General features: G+C 43.6%; 2 protein-coding genes across 2 annotated transcripts in view; one reads left to right on the top strand and one right to left on the bottom strand.

Annotated features, from left to right (window-relative positions):
- Nucleotides 1-1,201: 1,201 nt before the first annotated feature.
- The window catches only part of bcl3 (BCL3 transcription coactivator), a 34,919-nt gene continuing 13,548 nt past the window's right edge, over nucleotides 1,202-22,572 (bottom strand). Inside the window, exons 3-9 of the mRNA XM_062962396.1 lie at nucleotides 19,967-20,075; nucleotides 10,531-10,732; nucleotides 8,726-8,814; nucleotides 8,476-8,553; nucleotides 6,576-6,743; nucleotides 5,124-5,244; nucleotides 1,202-3,418 (exon numbers count right to left, since the gene is read on the bottom strand). Of these exons, the coding sequence (XP_062818466.1) occupies nucleotides 2,976-3,418; nucleotides 5,124-5,244; nucleotides 6,576-6,743; nucleotides 8,476-8,553; nucleotides 8,726-8,814; nucleotides 10,531-10,732; nucleotides 19,967-20,075 (1,210 nt within the window). The 3' untranslated portion in view covers nucleotides 1,202-2,975. The remainder of the gene's footprint in view (nucleotides 3,419-5,123; nucleotides 5,245-6,575; nucleotides 6,744-8,475; nucleotides 8,554-8,725; nucleotides 8,815-10,530; nucleotides 10,733-19,966; nucleotides 20,076-22,572) is intronic.
- Nucleotides 14,618-22,572, top strand: part of LOC103281276 (carcinoembryonic antigen-related cell adhesion molecule 16) — a 45,071-nt gene continuing 37,116 nt past the window's right edge. Inside the window, exon 1 of the mRNA XM_062962397.1 lies at nucleotides 14,618-14,734. The gene's annotated coding sequence lies outside the window, so the exon portion shown is untranslated. The remainder of the gene's footprint in view (nucleotides 14,735-22,572) is intronic.

The raw sequence follows: 22,572 nt of genomic DNA, 5'->3' as shown, positions 1-22,572 counted from the left end.
CCGCTTGAAATGCCATAACTCAAGGCAGTGGAATAATGGGAGTTGCAGTTTCCCAAGGTCCTTAGCAAGCCTCTGCCAAAGGGTGCATCTACACTAGAGAATGAATGTAGTTTGGCACCGCTTGAAATGCCATAACTCATGGCAGTGGAATAATGGGAGTTGTAGTTTCCCAAGGTCCTCAGCAAGCCTCTGCCAAAGGGTGCATCTACACTATAGAATGAATGTAGTTTGGCACCGCTTGAAATGCCATAACTCAAGGCAGTGGAATAATGGGAGTTGCAGTTTCCCAGGGTCCTCAGCAAGCCTCTGCCAAAGGGTGCATCTACACTATAGAATGAATGTAGTTTGGCACCGCTTGAAATGCCATAACTCAAGGCAGTGGAATAATGGGAGTTGTAGTTTCCCAGGGTCCTCTGCCGAAGGGTGTATCTACAGTATAGCATGAATGCAACTGCCCTGGCTCCATGTGATGGCATTCCGAGAGTTGCAGTTTTCCAAGGACTTGAGCCGTCTCTTCCCAAGAGTTCAAACTACAGCTCCCTTGACCCCATAGCATTAAGCCACGGGGTTAGAATGGTTCCAAACTGCATTACTTCTGCAGTGTAGATGTACCCACAAAGTGTCCCAAAAATAGGATGGGACTTGCATGATGGGACTTGCAATCCACCAGCAAGTGAACGGAATTTGCAATCCATGGGCACGTGGGTGGAACTAGCAGCCCATAGGTAGTTGCTGGGACTTGGGTGAATGATGGGACTTGCAATTCACCAGCAGGTAAATGGGACTTGCAATCCATGAGCAGGTGGGTGGGACTAGCAACCCATAGGTGGATGCTGGGACTTGCAATCCTTGGGTGGATAATGGGACTTGCAATCCACAGGTAGGTGGGACTGTAGAAACCTATAGGTGGATTATGGGGCTTGCAATCCACAAACAGGTGGGTGGTACTGGCAGCCCATAGATGGATGCTGGGACTTGCAATCCATGGACAAGTGGGTGGGACTAGCAAGCCAAAAAGGATGCTGGGACTTGCAATCCTTGGGTGGATAATGGGACTTGCAATCCACGGGCAAGTGGGTGGGACTAGCAACCCATAGGTGGACGATGAGACCTACAATCTGTGGATAGGACTTGCAAGCCATGAGTGGATGATGTTTTTTGCAGTCTGTTGATGGGACTTGCACTTTAGGATTTTTTTTTCCCGTGTCAGGAGCGACTTGAGAGACTGCAAGTCGCTTCTGGTGTGAGAGAATTGGCTGTCTGCAAGGACGTTGCCCAGGAGACGCCTGGATGTTTTCACCATCCTTGTGGTACTTGAAATCCATAGATGGGATTGACAACCCATGGCTAGGTGTATGGGCACTTGCTAACTGTGGATAGGACTAACAATCCATGGGTGGATGATGGGATTTACAAAGACAATTATCCACTTATTACAATAATACAAAAATCATTAAACCTAAATTTAGTATCAATACATCAATATGAAAATAGATACAAAAGGAGTTGTTAAACAATCAAATTTACAAAAAACTTAGATCTTTCTGTGAGTTGAAACCGGTTGTGGTTTTGCAGTCTACTATCTATATAAAGAAACAAGAACAATCATTATATATAAGAAGAGGACTCAATTTGTGTATGTGCAACAATCAAAGAACTTAAGAACATTTATTGTTTATGAGGATTAAATTCATCCTACAAGAGAAAAAATATTGTTTTTACTGTGAATGTAACAGTTCTTTATTTGATTGTTTAACAACTCCTTTTGTATCTACAGTAGAGTCTCACTAATCCAAGCCTCGCTTATCCAAGCCATTTTTGTAGTCAATGTTTTCAATATATCGTGATATTTTGGTGCTAAATTCATAAATACAGTAATTACAACATAACATTACTGCGTATTGAACTACTTTATCTGTCAAATTTGTTGTATAACATGATGTTTTGGTGCTTAATTTGTAAAATCATAACCTAATTTGATGTTTAATAGGCTTTTCCTTAATCCCTCCTTATTATCCAAGATATTCACTTATCCAAGCTTCTGCCAGCCCGTTTAGCTTGGATAAGTGAGACTCTACTGTACAGTAATTACTACATAACTTTACTGCATATTGAACTACTTTTTCTGTCAAATTTGTTGTATAACATGAAGTTTTGGTGCTTAATTTGTAAAATCATAACCTAATAGGCTTTTCCTTAATCCCTCCTTATTATCCAAGATATTCACTTATCCAAGCTTCTGCCAGCCCGTTTAGCTTGGATAAGTGAGACTCTACTGTACAGTAATTACTACATAACTTTACTGCATATTGAACTACTTTTTTCTGTCAAATTTGTTGTATAACATGAAGTTTTGGTGCTTAATTTGTAAAATCATAACCTAATAGGCTTTTCCTTAATCCCTCCTTATTATCCAAGATATTCACTTATCCAAGCTTCTGCCGGCCCGTTTAGCTTGAATAAGTGAGACTCTACTGTATTTTCATATTGATGTATTGATACTAAACTTAGGTTTAATGATTTTTGTATTATTGTAATAAGTGGATAATTGTCTTTGTAGTTCCAGGGAACCCATTCTCTTCTTTTTTGGATGATGGGATTTGCAACCTGTGGATGGGCTTGCAATTCATGGGTGGGCAACGGTTCATGGCACACCGCAAAGGGTCATCTCAGGCTTGACTGGAGTTGCTACACACACGGCGCAAGGACCGGACCTCACTTTGCGCCAGGAATGTTTTAGCAGCCAAATGCGAAAAGCGTGCAAGCCCGACTTCCCCGTGAAGTCCAAACCTTCCTGTTCCTGTGGCTTGCGAGCCATCTCAGTCACTGCTACACACACAAGATCCCTCAAAGACGACGGGAAATAATTTCGTGCCGGGAATCTTGAGCAGCAAAGTGCAAAAGCCTCCGAGCGTTCTGGGCCGAGTCCGTCCGCGGAGACGATCAGTGAGATCCATCCCCTGGCCTTCTTTGTGTCAACTGCCCCGAGGATCACCGTCCCGAGGACACGGCCACGGCGCCTGGTCCGCTCCAAGGCTCCGTGGCTGCGGCAGATTGGTCAAGGTCTCTGCGGACACGGCGAGGAGGGACGGATTCACGCCGACCGGGATCAGCGGGAGGGGACGCGGCGAAAGGCTTTGGCCGGAGCTCACAAACGGGTAGACGGAGAAAGCGGGGTCCATCATGCCCTCGCCGATCGGCAGGAAGTACTTGGGGGCCCCGTGGAAACCCATTGGCGGCTCCACGGCGGGTGGGGAGGGGCTCCGTTCCAGTTTCACGCCCTGCAAAGAGACGGACCCCGACGACCCGTTGGCTGACGTAATGCTCTCCGGCTTCTGATTCGCCGGAACGAGGGGCTTCGGGGTCCGGGCCGGACTCGGGGTCGTGGGACACGAATCGGGCGAAGAGCGCAGCAAGGCTAGAAAAGGGGAAGAAGGAGAGCGGCCCATCAGATAACACTGGCTTAACAAGGACACAATTAGAAGTGCCGTGAAATAGATAATGTCATGAAATATCATCATCATCATCATTTAATTACTTATTAATTGCCCTCCATCCAAGATGTTCTAGACGATTTACAAGATAAAATTGTAAAGGATTAAAATATATATGAATACAGTGTTCCCTCACTACTTTGCGGTTCACTTTTTGCGGATTCGCTGTTTTGCGGTTTTTCAATAAATTCTAAAAGACTATTATAAATCATATACCGTATATACTTGAGTATAAGCTGACCCAAATGTAAGCTGAGGCACCTAATTTTACCACAAAAACACTGGGGAAAAATTGACTCCAGTATAAGCCCTTTCCAGAAAAAATATAACTCAGCACCCCCTGGAAAGGGGGGGCGTGGCTTAGAGGGGTGGGTGTGGCTTCTGCTCAAGAGGGCGGGGCTGAGCCTCTCCCCTAATCCAAGATGCAGGGCTAGGAGGGGGAGGTGGGCGGGGCCACAAATGGGCGGCCAGGACTGGGATGGGTGGGGTTACAAGCTCTGAGGCAGGGCTGAGCTTCTATCCCAGGACACAGGGGGCGGGGCTAGAGCAGGGGGCGGGACTTCTTCCCAAGTGCCTGATGGGGCTGAACCTCTATACCCCACCCACGTGTTCTAACAAGAGCCTCAGGGGAGGTATATAGAGGCTCAGCCCTGTCTCATGTTCTTGGGAAGAGGCCCCGCCCCCACCCCTAGCTCCACCCTTTAGTCCTAAAAGACCTCTCAGGAGAGGTATAGAGGCTCAGCCCTGTCTCATGTTCTTGGGAAGAGGCCCCGCCCCCACCCCTAGCTCCACCCTTTAGTCCTAAAAGACCTCTCAGGAGAGGTATAGAGGCTCAGCCCTGTCTCATGCTCTTGGGAAGAGGCCCCGCCCCCACTACTAGCCCCACCCTTTAGTCCTAAAAGGCCTCTCAGGAGAGGTATAGAGGCTCAGCCCTGTCTCAGGCTCTTGAAAGGAGGCCCCACCCCCCTTTCCTAGCTCCGCCCTCTGTGTCCCAACAAGCGCCTCAGGAGAGGTATAGAGGCTCAGCCCTGTCTCTGGCTCTTGGGAAGAAGCCACACCTACTCCTCTAGCTCCGCCCCCATGCACCTCAGCTGCTCAGCCCTGCCTCTGGCACTTGGGAAGAAGCCACACCCACTCCTCTAGCTCCGCCCCCATGCACCTCAGCTGCTCAGCCCTGCCTCTGGCACTTGGGAAGAAGCCACACCCACTCCTCTAGCTCCGCCCCCATGCACCTCAGCTGCTCAGCCCTGTCTCAGGCTCTTGGGAAGAAGCCACACCCACTCCTCTAGCTCCGCCCCCTGTGTGTCCTAACAGGCACCTCAAGGGCTCAGCCCTGTCTCCGGCGCTTGGGAAGAGGCCACGCCCCTCCCCTGGCCCCGCCCCCATGTCCATCACCGCCCCCCTGGATCGCTCTAGTGCCCACCGGGGGGTGGTAGAGTCCACTTTGGGAATCACTGAACTACAGCATGCCTTGCAATAAGACTCTAACCAAAGCCTATCTTTTTGCAATTCCATCTCTGCGACGTGTGTCCCATCTTCTCTCCCTTTAAGAAAGAATCCTACCCAAATGATAACGTAATGGTAGTCAACGGACTGCAAACTCTTTCTGGCTCAAGTGGTCCTACTGACCGGTGTAGGTCGGCCGGAGAACTGGAGATCTATCCATGCCGTTGGTTGGGGAGGATCCGTCTTGGCTGTTGTCTGGAACCGGTCCAGAACGGGAGGCCTTCCCTCTCAGGATGTCAATCACCTGAAGGTAGAAAAAGCCAGAAAAGAGGAGATCACCTTTACTTTGCTATGCTTCGATGCACCCAAATTGTGCCTAATTCAAATGAAATGAAATTGTTGCTACTATTACATTTATTTTACTTTATTATTATTATTATTATTATTATTATTATTATTATTATTATTATCATTATTATTATTATTATTATATTATTATGACACAGCAAACAAGATAGATATGCTGGATTTCGTATCACAAAATCACAAGTCGGACACTTCCCAAGTGTCTAGGACTGTGTGATGTATTTTCGGATGATGCGCGCAGATCCCAGTCGGGTGGCCTTATTATTATTATTATTATTATTATTATTATTATTATTATTACATTTATTATTTCACTCTGATCTTATTTATTACATGTATTATTTTCCTGTAATAATAATAATAATAATAATAATAATAATAATAGCAGAAACCTACAAATTGTCTTTGCAAAATTATTATTATTATTATTTACATGTATTATTATTAAAAGGATACATAAGCACATTTACATTGAAGAAGATGAGAATAATGATTTGATCAGAGTTGGAGAGTCTTATCTTAAATTTGAGCTTTATGTAAATATTCAAAAACATTCAACCTACTGATGCCTCAATTAATGTAATTTTATTGGTTTCTATTTTTATTTCTGAAATTTACCACTCTCGGCTTATACTTGTTTTCCCAGTTTTTTGTGGTAAAATTAGGTGCCTCGGCTTATATTCGGGTCAGATTATACTCGAGTATATACGGTACTGGTAGATATTTCAATGAACAAGGGGCATGATCCAGCAAGAAGTGCTGAAACTTCTTTGGGAGAGATAAAGCAGGATATAAATAAATATTATTATTATTATTATTATTATTATTATTATTATTATTTTATTATGACACAGCAAACAAGATAGATATGCTGGATTTCATATCACAAAATCAGAAGTCGAAAACTTCCCAAGTTTCTAGGACTGTGTGATGTATTTTCGGATGATGTGCGCAGATCCCAGCAGGGTGGCCTTTTGCAGTTGGCAGATGGTAATTATTATTATTATTATTATTATTATTATTATTATTATTATTATTATTTTCCAAAAAGGCAATTTGCAAGTCGCTGCTTGGCTGCAATCAATAGGAAGGAAAGAGCTCGACCAGTAAAATCTGAAACAATATCCACTGCAATTGGCCCTTCCTATGTTTCAGCTTGCAGATCCCACCATCCAGCTGGGCCAGAGATTATGGGAGTTGTAGTCCAAACCGAAGACTCTCCAACCCCAATGGCAACACTGCAGAACCCCATGTTTCGCTCTCGCTCACCCGCTTGTTCTTGGCCACCATCAAAGGGGTGTCGTTGTGGTAGTTCTTGAGGCTGCCGTCCGCCCCGTTGCGGACCAGGAGCCGGAGCGTGTCCAGAAGGCCTCGTCCGCTGGCCGCGTGGAGAGCCGTGTTGCCGCCGTAAGATTGCGCGTTGACATTGGCACTGTGCTGCAAAAGGAGAAGGAAAACCACATCAGTTTTATGGGCTTTCGGATCAACAGTCTTGGACAGCAATGGCTCCCAAAGTGACCCATTTAAGGTGGAATCGGGTGTCAAGCAGGGATGTGTTATTATTGCCCCGACCTTATTTTCCATCTTCATCGCTATGATACTTCACCTTGTTGATGGGAAGCTTCCCACCGGAGTGGAAATCCTCTATCGGACAGATGGCAAGCTATTCAACCTCAGCAGACTGCGAGCCAAAACCAAGGTCACCACAACATCTATTACAGAACTCCAATATGCCGATGAAAACGTAGTCTGTGTGCACTCAGAAGAAGACCTACAAGCCACTCTAAATACGAGAAGCTCGGCCTCTCACTGAACATTGAGAAAACCAAAGTGCTCTTCCAACAAGCTCCAGCTAATCCCTCTGCAAAGCCAGGAATATAGCTTAATGGTGTCACATTAGAAAACGTTGACCATTTCCGCTCCCTTGGCAGCCACCTCTCCACAAAAATCAACATCGACACTGAAATACAACACTGCCTGAGCTCTGCGAGCGCAGCATTTTTCCGAATGAAGCAGAGAGTGTTTGATGACCGGGACATCCGTAGAGAGACCAAGGTGCTTGTTTACAAAGCCATTCCCCTCCCAACCCTGCTCTACGCCTGCGAAACATGGACGGTCTACAGACGACACTGAAATACAACACCGCCTGAGCTCTGCGAGTGCAGCATTTTTCCGAATGAAGCAAAGAGTGTTTGATGATCGTGACATCCGTAGAGATACCAAGGTGCTTGTTTATAAAGCCATTCCCCTCCCAACCCTGCTCTACGCCTGCGAAACGTGGACAGTCTACAGACATCACACCCAACTCCTGGAGTGTTTCCATCAGCGTTGCCTCAGAAAAATCCTGCAAATCTCTTGGGAAGACAGGCGGACAAATGTAAGCATGCTGGAAGACGCAAAGACCACCAGCATTGAAGCCATGCTCCTACGCCATCAACTCCGCTGGACTGAATGCCACGTTGTCCGAATACCCAAAGATCACCGTCTCCAAAGCAGTTGCTCTTCTCCGAACTCAAAAACGGGAAACGTAATGTTGGTGGGCAGGAAAAGAGACTGAAAGATCGGCTTAAAGCCAACTGTGGCATAGACACTGAGAACTGGGAAGCCCTGGCCCTTGAGCGCTCTAACTGGAGGTCAGCTGTGACCAGCAGTGCTGCGGAGTTCGAAGAGGCACGAACGGAGGGCTTAAGGGAGAAACGTGCCAAGAGGAAGGCCTGTCAAGCCAACCCTGACCGGGAACGCCTTCCACCTGGAAACCGATGTCTTCACTGCGGGAGAACATGCAGATCAAGAATAGGTCTCTTCAGCCATTTACGGATCCATCCCCAAGATAGCAAAGACGGAGGACCATCATCCTCAAACTATGAAAAATCGCCTAAATAGCCTTCTTATTGATCTCCCCTGCTATACATATACATATTTCCATTAAACATACTTATTGAAAGTTATTTATATAAAATACATTGCTATCATTTGCATTGAGTCCTATTTATTGTGAACTGCCTGGAGCAACTATATCGGGAGAGATAACGACACATCCATCAAATTGGGAGGGAACTCCAAGGGTCATCTAGACCAACCCTTTGTGATCCAGCTTCTGTTTGAAATCCTCCCATGGAAAAGCATTTGCCTATTTAATGAGACCAAGAGAGTAAAAAGCCATCCTCACCTTGAGTAGTAATTCAACCATTTCCAGGTTATTGTTTTCCACAGCATGCAAAAGGGGAGACCGCCCACTTTTAATGTCCTGGAAATGAGGAGACCACAGGTGGGTTAAGTTGCAATATACACCTGGGTTCGAATTTTAGTGCAAAATCACAAGCATCCTCACTGTCAGGAGGCCCCCCCTTGGAAACACTGGTATAGATCCAAAAAGGGTCAATAATATTTCATCTTTTTCTCCCAAATCTGAGACTCACCACAGCGTCGACGTCAGCCCCGTGTTCAAGCAAAGCGAGGACCATGTTGTGGTCGGAGGTTCCAACGGCTACATGGAGCGGAGTTAAACCTGATTGGAAAGAGATCAAAGGTGGGAGGGAAAATATGAAATAAATGCGGGGCTCCAAAGATGGGGGGGGGGGAATCACCCGTCGGTTTGATAAGAGACTCCTGGAGCTATTTACAACTAAAGTGCAACGATTCCATGTTAACTATGCTGTGCTGGGATATGTAGTTTGGGGAGATGCTGAGCCCTTGAAGGACATGACATTCGAAGACATTATACTATTATAGAGCCATGATTTCACTTCAATTGCTACGGCTCTGTGTCATAGAATGCTGGAATTTGTAGTTTGGGGAGGCACTCGTTCTTTAACGGCACTGCGACAGAAGACAGTCCGCAATTATAAAACAATGGCTCCACTTTATCTGTACAGAATGAGCAGATTTGTATTTAGGGGAGGTGCTAGAACGTTAGGATGACACGTAAATGACATGATAGTCAATTCATTGTATAATGATAGAACAATTGTTCTGCATTCACTGCCATGGCTGCATGCTGGGATTGATAGTTTGGGAAGAACTAGAACTTTATTAGGCAAGGATTATCTGGAATTTACCAGTTTAATTGTACCTCTTTGGTGTGGGAGGAGTTATAGACATGCGATTGTACTGAGCATGTTCAGACTCAGGACTCCATTTTATATTCAGTGTCTGTTTACCACTTGAGTGGAGGTGGATGTATCTCCTATCTACCTCAGTGGTGATGGATGTGTCTGCTGTCCACCTCAGTGGAGGTGGACAGCATATTGCTGTTTGAAGTTCAGTAGAGATGTATGATTTATGGACTTTTGTGAGTACAACTATACCTAAAGACAATGGACTATTGATTAAGAATGATACCCTGTGTACTCAACACACAGAGAACTACATCCTATCTATAACTGTCTTGTGACTCAGCCACAGCATAGCCAGAGTGAGGATGTCTCAGATACAAGAGCTAGATGATGGGATGCAAGATGAATTTCAGGAGGATGGCATGGGAATAATATAGGCTGATTCAGAGGCTTGAGAGCAAAATGAACTGTTGACCCCACAGGCCATAGATAACAGCTAGGATGACATTCCCATGGGAATTAATGAGCAAGGGATGTCTCAAGCCCTGGCGTCTTCAGCCCTGGTTCAGGTGCAAGATAATGAGGACCTTGAATTATCTAGGGCGGACCGGTTGTTATGGAAGGGAGTTCAGCCTTGTAGGAGTGTGAGATTGGCGGGGAAGAGAGAGGCCGCCTCAAGAAAGAGGAATGCATTTCTGGGGTGCTTTTAAAAGTGTGTGTTTGGGAATAGATTTTTGTCAAAGCAAATTCTCGCTTCATCTGTGTGGATGTTTCTGCTTCATGTTTAAGAGAAGATTTCTCTTCCTGGATCTTTGAAATCTTTGGACCTTTGTTCTTTGGGATCTATCGTTTGCGGTTTTGGCTAATGGACTTGTGAATTATTATGGCTTATGAACTATTGGATTTCTATTGACTTTTTACTGCCTGCTTTGATTTATATCTGCTTTTGCTCAATAAAACTACAAAAGACTTTCTCTTGTGTGACTGGGTGTCTAATGAAGTAATGAACTAACAAGGTAAACTAATCTGAGGTGCGACAAACTGAACCTTAAATAAGAAATATGCCTGTATGTTATTTCCAATAGGTGATGTCCAATAATAATTTCTGTGAAAACGGCATGGGGAATGGCTATCGGAGGTGCCCGCAATGCCCGCCAACCTCTGCTCACCTTCGAAGTTCCGGGCTTCCAAGTCCAAGGGTGCCAGGCTCCCCTCCAGCAACTCGCGGAGGCAGCGGAGGCTGCCGTGTTCGCAGGCCAAGTGGAGGGCCGTCTGTCCGTGCCGATCCAGCACCATCGGCGAGGCCCCGTGGGTCAGCAGCAGTTTGGCCAAAGCCGGCTGGCCGGTGATGACCGCCAAGTGCAAGGGAGTCTGGAGGGCCAGGAAGAGGAGGACAATATAGATATATAAATATTGAAACTTCTGGGTGTAACTCAAACACTGTACAATTGCAGCGTATACACTGCAGAACTTGGAAAGCATACGCTTTTTGGACCAGATTTCCAGCCAGGTCACATTCACATAAAACAAAGGCACTGGCAAACTTCATATGATTTTTGGCCTTTGTAACGAAGTGTGAATTTTTTAGTTTACAGATGTCATGTTTAATTGTGTTTTAAAAGGGTCAATATTTCAGTTACTCTTTACTCATGAGTTGGTTGCCATGGAGAAGTGGGCAGAGCCAACTGCCATTTTGGTGGAGAAGTGCAGGTTTGAAAAAGAAGCAGTTAGTCTGTGCCCTGATGAGGTACAGTGAAGACTGACCCTCAGTTGAAGGGATCAGGGAGACTCAAATGCTTATTTTTGAGTCAATTATCTGTCTCCTGACGAGGAACAGATAATCTGTGATTGTAATTCATAGGGTGACTGCAGTTTAGAGCAGTAAAGAAAGAAGTGACATTTTAAGAAGTTTGAAACACCTTATTCTAGCTTTGCAACTGTTAACCAAAGTGCCTCTAAAGAGAAAGTTACTGTAACCATTAAGCTCTGTGCCAGAATAAACGTGTTATTGGTCTTTTAAACATCTCAGCTTCTGTCATATATATATATTACCATCAAAACAAACAAGAAGAAAGAAGAAAAACAAAAATTAAAATGTCTCCTTTCTAAGTAGCTAGTGGCTATATCTTCCCATAGTGGTGGCAAGCGTGGATAATCCCCTTTGCATCTGGTGGCCGCATTATAAACATCTTTACAATTGGTGGCAGCGGTTATAATAATATAAATTAAATAAACATCTGACGTCTCTCTTCACCGCAGCCTTGAGGAGAAGGTCGCCTGTAATGGTCTTTTCTCAAAGAATACTCCAAGACGCATAGGAGCTGAATATACCAAAAATCTTTATTGTTCAGAATTCCTGAGTCATATATATATATATATAGAGAGAGAGAGAGCTATACCTACAATACCACTGGGGAGTTTTGGCGTTGGGTGCCATCTCTATGCAGATGACGCCCAACTCTACTACTCCTTCCCACCTAATCCCAAGCAGTTCAGCTGGCACAAGGGTTTAACTCACTGCGCCACTGTGGCTCCCGTGCTGCTAAAGTGGTGTCAAACCATATGGGTTCGAATTCCCATTCTATCATGAAAATCCCATTAATTGACTTGGGCAAAGCAGTGTGGCATGATGGCTTGACTCTGGAGACTCAGATTCGAATCCTTGCTTAGCCACAGAAACCCACGAGGTGACCTCAGACAGGTCACACACTCTCAGCCCTAGAAAACCCTGCAACAGATTCACCGTGGAGTCACCAAAATATGAAAAGGTCTCAAGGTCACACAACAACAACAATCTTATAAGTAAAAGAGATGCCCAAGTACGAATGCAAAAGTGACGTCAAACTTTGTTTCTTGCATCGTTCCCCTTTCCCTTTCCAGTTACCACGAAAAACATCACGCTGCAAACCGAAAATATTTGGGTTTCCAAATAAGTTCATGTTTTGCTTTCATGACGTCTCGGTCCACAAACCGTGTCCAATTCTTGCCGGCGGAGGATCGGGAATTGCAAAAGGCAAAGGGTGCTGGGTTTACGGAGAAACCCGCAGCATTGTTGTGGTTCGTTTCTGGGTAATTAAAGTCGGAAGACAAAGGCATCCGGAGGCATCTGTTGCGATTTCTGCCGCGGCAAGGAAGGAACGGGAGAAATAGAAACCGGCGAGCGCCTGGGGCCCGATGGCGCATGGCTTGCCTCTTACGCACCGGGCTCACCAAAGGAAACCCGGCTGGCGGCCACAAGGCAAACCGCATCCTCAGCACCTGCCATCGGTGACGCAAGGAGACACTTCTCAGAAAAGAGCCAAGTCGATGCTTTGAGAGGGTTTATGAGAAACAGAGATCAAGGAAATGGCAACAGGTCGGGCCCAGGTTGCGATTGGGGAGGAAAACACAAATGTTTACGCTGCATCAGCGTCCCTCTGCATGACTCCCTTGGTGGCACCCCAATGAGACAACGCACACAACAGCACAAAATATGGCTTTGCGCATTGGCATAACGAGTGGGATAAAATCAACAGGAGAAGGAACTACACCGCACAACACAACAGCTTGTAGGTCTTCGGCTGTGGTTGTCTTGCGGCATGGAGTCCCCTTGGCCTTACGTGCGAACCCTCGCAATGAGAGACATCCAAGTTATCCTGCGTATATACCAACGATGGGCAACCTTTTGCACTTGGTGTGTCAAAATTCACCAAAAAACCTAGCAAGACTTGGGTGGTGTGTCACTTCGAGAAAAAAACCATAATTTCACAATATATATAGTTTAAATAACAAAATATATAATTGTAATATATAACTGTATTTAATAAATCAAAAACTATTTACTACCATTATTTCCATGTACAACAATCCATGGTACCTCTTGCAATTTCCACGCTGATTTCTCTCTATTGCAGTTTCAATGTAGTCATGAATAATGAATAATAATATAATAATATAATAGTAATAATATAATAATATACCACAATAATAATAGAATAATAGAATGGTATGTAATGTGCATAATTCCCATGGAGTAAACTACAAAACCACTGGACCAAATCACAACAAATTTGGCCACAAAAGTCATCCAATCAATCTGCATGCGTGTCAGCAAAAATGGCTAGGCGTGTCAGTGCGGACACGCGTGTCATAGGTTGGCCATCACTGGTATATACTCAAGTATAAGCCGAGGCACCTAATTTTACACTCCCAAAAAACTGGGAAAACATTGACTCAAGTATAAGCCGAGAGTGGTAAATTTCAAAAATAAAAATAGATACCAGTAAAATTACACTAATTGAGGCCTCAGTAGGTTAAATGTTTTTGAATATTTACATAAAACCGCAATTTACGATAAGACTGTCTAACTCTGATTAAATCAGAGTATAAGTCGAGAAGGTTTTTTTTTCAGTTCTAAAAAAGGGCTGAAAAACTAGGCTTATACTCGAGTATATACAGTATTATTATTATTATTATTATTATTATTATTATTATTATATTATATTATGACACAGTAAACAAGATAGACATGCTGGATTTCGTTTCACAAAATCACAAGTCAAACACTTCCCAAGTGTCTAGGACTGTGTGAAGTATTTTTGGATGATGCACAGCCTGCATTTTGGGTCATCGGCTGATTTTTCAATCTTGGCCTGAATTGCCTTTGTCCTGATGTCTTGCTCCTGGGCTGCAAGGATCAGGCCTTCTGTCTCCTTCTTCAGGGTCCCATTCGTGAGCCAGAGCCAGGTCTTCTATTATTATTATTATTATTATTATTATTATTATTATTATTATTATTATTATTATTAATTGCCTTTGTCCTGATGTCTTGCTCCTGGGCTGCAAGGATCAGGCCTTCTGTCTCCTTCTTCAGGGTCCCATTCGTGAGCCAGAGCCAGGTCTTCTCCTTATCAGCTTTTCCTTCAATTTTGTCAAGGAACTTTCCATGCCATGTTTTGTTGTGCCAGCTGTCAGCTCTAGTTTGTAGTGCGGTTTTCTTGTACTGATTCTTTGTCTGCTATGCTTTGAGGAGTTTCTGATTTTTGACTTCAATCAAAGCAGGTTCTTCACTTTGCTTTACATATTCTGCCAGGGCATCATCATCATCATCATCATCATCATCATCATCATCATCATCATTATTATTATTATTATTATTATTATTTCTGGATTTGCATTATGTTGTGTATTATGTTGCAAATTTTTGAATCTGCAAGTGGTTCCATCCTTGTGCCCAGAACCCATGGATACAGAAAGCATAAACAAATCTATGAATGTCTGGAAGGAACAGACATGCGCTCGGTGTTTTCCTGCCTTGTCACCACAAACACCAGTGGAAGGGACATGCATTCAAGGCAGAGCAAAACAGCCGACAAGGGAGCCAAGCAAAGGCAGGCAAGTGTTGATCCTTCTTTTCCAGGCTGTTGTGAGTGACTCAGGGGCCAGCCAGGGAGACGGCTGCTCTTGGGCAAGAGGCTGGAGGAAGCGTTGTCTGGCGGGAGGCCAGGCGCAGGAAGGGAAAGCCCCGGGTGCGAGGGCACGGCCGGCTGCCAGGAAGAGCGGCCCCGCTGCCTTCGCTTTCGGTCTCTAGGCCTCAAGTGCCGCTGCGGCTGAGCACAGCTGAGCCAGGATTTGAACCTTGGATTCAAAGAGACCTCCAAGGCCATCCAGTCCAACCCCCTTCTGCCATGGAGGAAGACCGTCCAATCCACCCCGACAGATGGCCACCCAGCCTCTGCTTAAAGACCTCTGGAGAAGGAGACTCTACCACGCTCTCAATCCTAGAGTTGGAAGGGACACCCAAAGGTCATCAAGTCTGATTTGCTTCTGATATGTGGGAAGACACCATCAAAACCCCCCTGATAGATGGCCATCCAGCCTCTCTTTCAAAAACTTCAGAGGAGGAGACATTAAACTGTCATTTAAGATAACACTGACCAACTCTGATGAAATCCTTATTCTCAACTAATTCAATGTAAATGTGCTTATGTATCCTAATAATAATAATAATAATAATAATAATAATAATAATAATAATAATGGAGCCTCCGATGGCCTAGGGGATAAAAGCCTTCTGACCTGAAGGTTGAGTTGCTGACCTGAAAGCTGCCAGGTTCAAATCCCACCTGGGGAGAGCGCGGATGAGCTCCTTCTATCAGCTCCAGCTCCATGTGGGGACATGAGAGAAGCCTCCCGCAAGGATGGTAAAACATCAAAAAAAAATCTGGGCGTCCCCTGGGCAACGTCCTTGCAGACGGCCAATTCTCTCACTCCAGAAACAACTCCGGTTGCTCCTGACACAAAATAATAATAATAATAATAATAATAATAATAATAATAATAATAATAATAAAGTAAAATAATAAATGTTATAATAATAATAAATACAGTAAAATAATAAATGTAATAATAGAGTGAATAAATAAATGTATTAACAATAATAGAGTAAAATAATAAATGCAATAACAATAATATCAGAACAAAATAATAAATGTATTAATAATAACAATAACAATAATAATAATAATAATAAATAAAATGGAATAGTAGCAATAAAAAATAAATGGAATAGTAGCAATAACAACAAGAGTAAAATGAGTTGGAAGGGACACCCAAAGGCCATCCAGACTGATCCCCTTCTGATATGTGGGAAGTCAACATTGAAGCCCTCCCAATAGATGGCCATCCAGCCTCTGTTTCAAAACCTTCAGAGAAGGAGACAGCACCAGACTCCAAGGCAGCCGAGTCCACTGTTGAATGTCACCATAAGTGGAATCTCTTTTCCTTACGAAAGCCTTGAGAGCCGACAAGCAGTGCATCTACACCAGTGATTCACAAAGTGGGCACTACCGCCCCCTGGTGGGCACTGCAGCGATCCAGAGGGGTGATGATGGCACCTATTAGGACACGGGGGCGGGGCCAGGGGAGGGGCGGGGCCTCTTCCCAAGTGCCGGAGAGAGGGCTGAGCATCTGAGGCACCTGTTAGGACACACAGGGGGCGGAGCTAGAGGAGTGGGCGTGGCTTCTTCCCAAGAGCCTGAGACAGGGCTGAGCCTCTATACCTCTCCTGAGGCACTTGTTGGGAAACAAAGGGTGGAGCTAGGGAAGGGGCAGGGCCTCTTCCTAAGAGCCCGAGACAGGGCTGAGCCTCTATACCTCTCCTGAGAGGCCTTGTTAGAACACGGGGGCGGGGTATAGAGGTTCAGCCCCGTCAGGCACTTGGGAAGAGGCCCCGCCCCCTCCTCTAGCCCCGCCCCCTGTGTCCTGGCAGGCGCTGCAGGACAGGGATAGAAGCTCAGCCCTGCCTCAGAGCTTGTAACTCCGCCCATTTGTGGCCCCGCCCACCTCCTCTCGCAGCCTTGTATCTTGAACTAGGGGAGAGGCTCAGCCCCGCCCTCTTGAGCAGGAGCCACACTCACAACTCTAAGCCACGCCCCCTTTCCAGTAGGCGCTGAGTCATATTTTTTCTGGAAAGGGGGTGGTAGGCGAAATAAGTTTGGGAACCACTGATCTACAGTATAGAATCAATTCAGTTTGATCCCACTTCCCAAAAATGTTTCCAACGTGCGTCTACACTGCTGAACTAATGCACTTAGCACTACTTCACATGTCATTGCCGTCTGCTAGGAAATCCTGATATTTAATAGCGGAGCGGAGCTTCTCTATCCAAAAAGGCAACCCATTGTCCAGTGTCCTGTTTCTGGGGCCGTTGGAGCAACATGGCTTTGTCCACAACAGATCTTCTTCGAACCCACTCAAAGATCCAAAAGTTCAAGGGCATTGAGAAATGAAGCACGGCCACACGGAGTCCGATAGCAAAGCGAGATAAGGTTCCCGTGAAGCCCGGAGTTCTTCAGAAGAGAGTTGCAACAACGTGCAGTTTGGGGAAGTCGGGTCGTACGAGCCCTCCAACCCCCACGGGATTCCCCTAAAGGTCCTGCCAAGTTCCTTTGGAGAACTAGAACTCCCCAAGTTCCCCAACTGGCACAGACTTCAACAGGAAGATTCTAGAACCCATTAGGAAATGACATTTATGGCCCAGGAACAAAAATCATAATTTATTGGAACTCCGGCTGGCTACGGAGGAGCAAATCTCTCTGATTCTGGGAAATGTAGTTAAGGGCAGGGCCTTTTGCCTTCTCTGGCATAGGGCTCCTACATTCCCAAACTACATTTCCCAGAGTTATTTCTTTATTTTATTTACCGTATACACTCGAATGTAAGTCGACCCGAATATAAGCCGAGGCACCTAATTTTACCACAAAAAAAACTGGGAAAACATTGACTCCAGTATAAGCCGAGGGTGGTAAATTTCAGAAATAAAAATAGATACCAATAAAATTACATTACCATATATACTCGAGTATAAGCCGACCCGAATATAAGCCGAGGCACCTAATTTTACCACAAAAAAAAAAAACTGGGAAAACATTGACTCCAGTATAAGCTGAGGGTGGTACATTTCAGAAATAAAAATAGATACCAATAAAATTACATTACGGTATATACTCGAGTATAAGCCGACCCGAATATAAGCCGAGGCACCTAATTTTACCACAAAAAAAAAACTGGGAAAACATTGACTCCAGTATAAGCTGAGGGTGGTACATTTCAGAAATAAAAATAGATACCAATAAAATTACATTACTGTATATACTCGAGTATAAGCCGACTCGAATATAAGCCGAGGCACCTAATTTTACCACAAAAAACCTGGGAAAACATTGACTCAAGTATAAGCTGAGGGTGGTACATTTCAGAAATAAAAATAGATACCAATAAAATTACATTAATTCAGCCATCAGTAGGTTAAATGTAATTTAACTGTAATTTAAGATAAGACTGTCCAACTCTGATCATATCATTATTCTCATCATCTTCAATTATTCCATTTAGTGGACATTTGTTAGTTGAAAGTGAGGAAGACCCTCAGCCATTGGTCAATTTTGGATAAGCCAAGATACACCGTATATACTCGAGTATAAGCCGACCCAAATATAAGCCGAGGCGCCTATTTTTACCACAAAAAAACTGGGGAAACATTGACTCAAGTATAAGCCGAGAGCGGTAAATTTCAGAAATAAAAATAGATACCAATAAAATTACATTAATTGAGGCATCAGTAGGTTAAATGTTTCTGAATATTTATATAAAGCTCAAATTTAAGACAAGACTGTCCAACTCTGATCAAATCATTATTCTCATCTTCTTCAATGTGAAATCACGTTTTATTGATTGGCCCATCGGCCGTATCAAAACATTTAACACATAGACATACATACAACTTACAACCCGCATTAAAAAAGAAGTTAAAATAAACAAGCTGTTAACAAGATCCCGTTCTTCAATGTCAATGTGCTTATGTATCCTTTTCATAATGATAGAGTAAAATAATACTTGTAATAATAAATAGAGTAAAATAATAAATGTAATAATAATAGTAAGATCAGAAAAAACTGGGAAAACTTATTGACTCAAGTATAAGCTGAGGGTGGGAAATGCAGCTGCTACTGGTCAATTTCTAAAATAAAAATAAAAATACATAACAATAAAATTACATTAATTGAGGCATAAGTAGGTTCAATGTTTTTGAATATTTACATAAAACTCAAATTTAAGATAAGACTGTCCAACTCTGATCAAATCATGATTCTCATCTTCTTCAATGTAAATGCACTTATGTATCCTTTTGATAATAATAGAGTAGAATTATAAATGTAATAATAATAATAATAATAATAATAATAATAATAATAATAATAAATACAGGAAAATAATACATGTAGTAATAAATAGAATAAAATAATAAATATAATAATAATAAGATCAGAGTGAAATAATAAATGTATTATTATTATTATTATTATTATTAATAATAATAATAATAATAATAATAATAATAATAAATGTTCAACAGTGGCATTGAAGAAGGGAAAAATCATTGCAAGTGAGGCCATAAATATGCCTAATGGCCAAACGATAAAGTGTCACCAGCCAGAGGCCTATAAATATCTGGGCATATTACAGCTGGACAACATCAAGCATGAACATGTGAAAACTGTGGTCAGCAAAGAATACACACAAAGGGTCAGAAAAATTCTCCAAAGCAAGCTCAATGGAGGCAACACCATCAAGGCCATAAACACCTGGGCCATACCTGTCATAAGATATACTGCTGGCATTATAAACTGGACACAGGTGGAACTGGACAATTTGGACAGAAAAACAAGAAAACTCATGACCATTCATCATTCACTGCACCCTCGCAGTGATGTTGACCGGCTATATCTGCCTAGAAGATCAGGGGGCAGAGGACTCTTACAAGTAAAACAAGCAGTCAAAGAAGAAGAACATGCCCTGGCAGAATACGTAAAGCAAAGTGAAGAACCTGCTTTGATTGAAGTCAAAAATCAGAAACTCCTCAAAGCACAGCAGACAAAAAAAACCAGTACAAGAAAACCGCACTACAAACTAGAGCTGACAGCTGGCACAACAAAACATTGCATGGAAAGTTCCTTGACAAAATTGAAGGAAAAGCTGATAAGGAGAAGACCTTGCCTTCACCAAAGACGTTGGCTGTTCCCAAGCCTTTGTCTGTCCCAATATTTCCCAATCCGTGAGGCTTACCTGCCGCAGGTTGTTGAAGGTGTCCAAGTCCCGATGTCCCTGTTGGAAGAGGGCCACCAAACGCTGGACCACCAAAAGGTTCCCTTGGACCACCGCGATGTGGAGAGGCCTGGAAGGAGACCCAAGGAGGGGCTGTCAGCGCTCAGAACAACATGATGCCACATAATCTTTGTTCCTGGGATATAAATGTCATTTCCTAATTTGGTCTATCATAAAAACATGGGAAACGTTTATTAAACTGCACAAACTCTGTATATTATTATTCTACTAGACAGATAGATAGATAACATACCGTATATACTCAAGTATAAGCCAACCCGAATATTAGCCAAGGCACCTAATTTTACCACAAAAAAACTGGGAAAACATTGACTCCAGTATAAGCCGAGGGTGGGAAATTTCAGAAATAAAAATAGATACCAATAAAATTACATTAATTGAGGCATCAGTAGGTTAAATGTTTTTGAATATTTACATAAAACTGTAATTTAAGATAAGACTGTCCAACTCTGATCAAATCATTATTCTCATTTTCTTCAATGTAAGTGTGCTAATGTATCCTTTTAATAATAATAGAGTAAAATAATACATGTAATAATAATAAATACAGGAAAATAAACCGACAAAACCATTGATCATATCCTCAGCTGGTGTAAGAAAATCGCACAGACAGACTACAAACAGAGGCAGCACCATGATGCCAATTATTCATTGGAACTTCTGCCTCAAGTACCACTTCCAAATTTCCAAATGCCGGCTGAGATCTTTTGGCACGGCACCCAGTGTGCCCATCACCACCGGGACCACCTGCACTGGTTTCTGCCAGAGTCTTTGCAGTTCAATCTTGAGGTCCTGATAGCGGCTAAGTTTTTCCTGTTGTTTTTCGTCAATGCGACTGTCACCTGGGATGGCAACATCAATTATCCAAACCTTGTTCTTTTCCACAACTGTGAGGTCTGGTGTGTTGTGTTCCAGAACTTTGTCAGTCTGGATTCGGAAGTCCCACAGTATTTTTGCGTGCTCATTTTCCAATACTTTTGCAGGTTTGTGATCCCACCAGTTCTTTGCTGCTGCGAGGTGGTACTTGAGGCATAAGTTCCAATGAATCATTTGGGCCACGTAGTTGTGCCTCTGTTTGTAGTCTGTCTGTGCGATTTTCTTACAGCAGCTGAGGAGATGATCTATGGTTTTGTTTCCTTGCACAGTCTGCATTTTGGGTCATCAGCTGATTTTTTGGCCTTAATGGCCTTTGTCCTGATGTCTTGCTCCTGGGCTGCAAGGATCAGGCCTTCTGTCTCCTTCCTTCTTCAGGGTCCCATTCGTGAGCCAGAGCCAGATCTTCTCCTTATCTGCTTTTCCTTCAGTTTTGTCAAGGAACTTTCCATGCAATGTTTTGTTGCGCCAGCTGTCAGCTCTGGTTTGTAGTGCAGTTTTCTTGTACTGGTTTTTTGTCTGCTGTGCTTTGAGGAGTTTCTGATTTTTGACTTCTATCAAAAATTATTATTATTATTATTATTATTATTATTATTATTATTATTATTATTAAACAGCTTGCATTCTCTGATGCATCTCCTTTGAGGTGACACCTTCTGCTGTCAAGAATTCAATGACTGCACGTTGCTGAAGTCGTATTGACCGAACGTCCGCACAGGGTTCCATACTTCGCACTTTAACAACACAACCGTTCAATGCTAAGGCTTTCTCTGCAAAATGCAGACTGTGCAAGGAAACAAAACCATAGATCATCTCCTCAGCTGCTGTAAGAAAATCGCACAGACAGACTACAAACAGAGGCACAACTACGTGGCCCAAATGATTCATTGGAACTTATGCCTCAAGTACCACCTCGCAGCAGCAAAGAACTGGTGGGATCACAAACCTGCAAAAGTATTGGAAAATGAGCACGCAAAAATACTGTGGGACTTCCGAATCCAGACTGACAAAGTTCTGGAACACAACACACCAGACCTCACAGTTGTGGAAAAGAACAAGGTTTGGATAATTGATGTTGCCATCCCAGGTGACAGTCGCATTGACGAAAAACAACAGGAAAAACTCAGCCGCTATCAGGACCTCAAGATTGAACTGCAAAGACTCTGGCAGAAACCAGTGCAGGTGGTCCCGGTGGTGATGGGCACACTGGGTGCCGTGCCAAAAGATCTCAGCCGGCATTTGGAAACAATAGGCATTGACAAAATTACAATCTGCCAACTGCAAAAGACATCTGCACGCATCATCCAAAAATCCTGTTGTTTTTCGTCAATGCGACTGTCACCTGGGATGGCGACATCAATGATCCAAACCTTTTTCTTTTCCACAACTGTGATGTCTGGTGTGTTGTGTCCCAGAACTTTGTCAGTCTGGATTTGGAAGTCCCACAGTATCTTTGCGTGCTCATTTTCCAATACTTTTGCAATTATTATTATTATTATTATTATTATTATTATTATTATTATTATTGGATCAGTCTGGTTCTTCCATTTCACCCCCAGTCCTCCTCCCTCCCAGTTCTCCACCCCACCTTCCCAGTTTCTCCCTCCCAGTTCTCCCATTCTGATCCATTCTGTCTTGCCATCTGGGGCCTTTCCAGCTCCCAGGTGCTGCCC

Source organism: Anolis carolinensis, unplaced genomic scaffold (genome assembly GCF_035594765.1).
Source record: "Anolis carolinensis isolate JA03-04 unplaced genomic scaffold, rAnoCar3.1.pri scaffold_10, whole genome shotgun sequence".
Taxonomy (NCBI): Eukaryota; Metazoa; Chordata; class Lepidosauria; order Squamata; family Dactyloidae; genus Anolis; species Anolis carolinensis.
The sequence above is the reverse complement of the archived record's forward strand: the minus strand, read 5'-3'. Positions and strand labels throughout refer to the sequence as shown.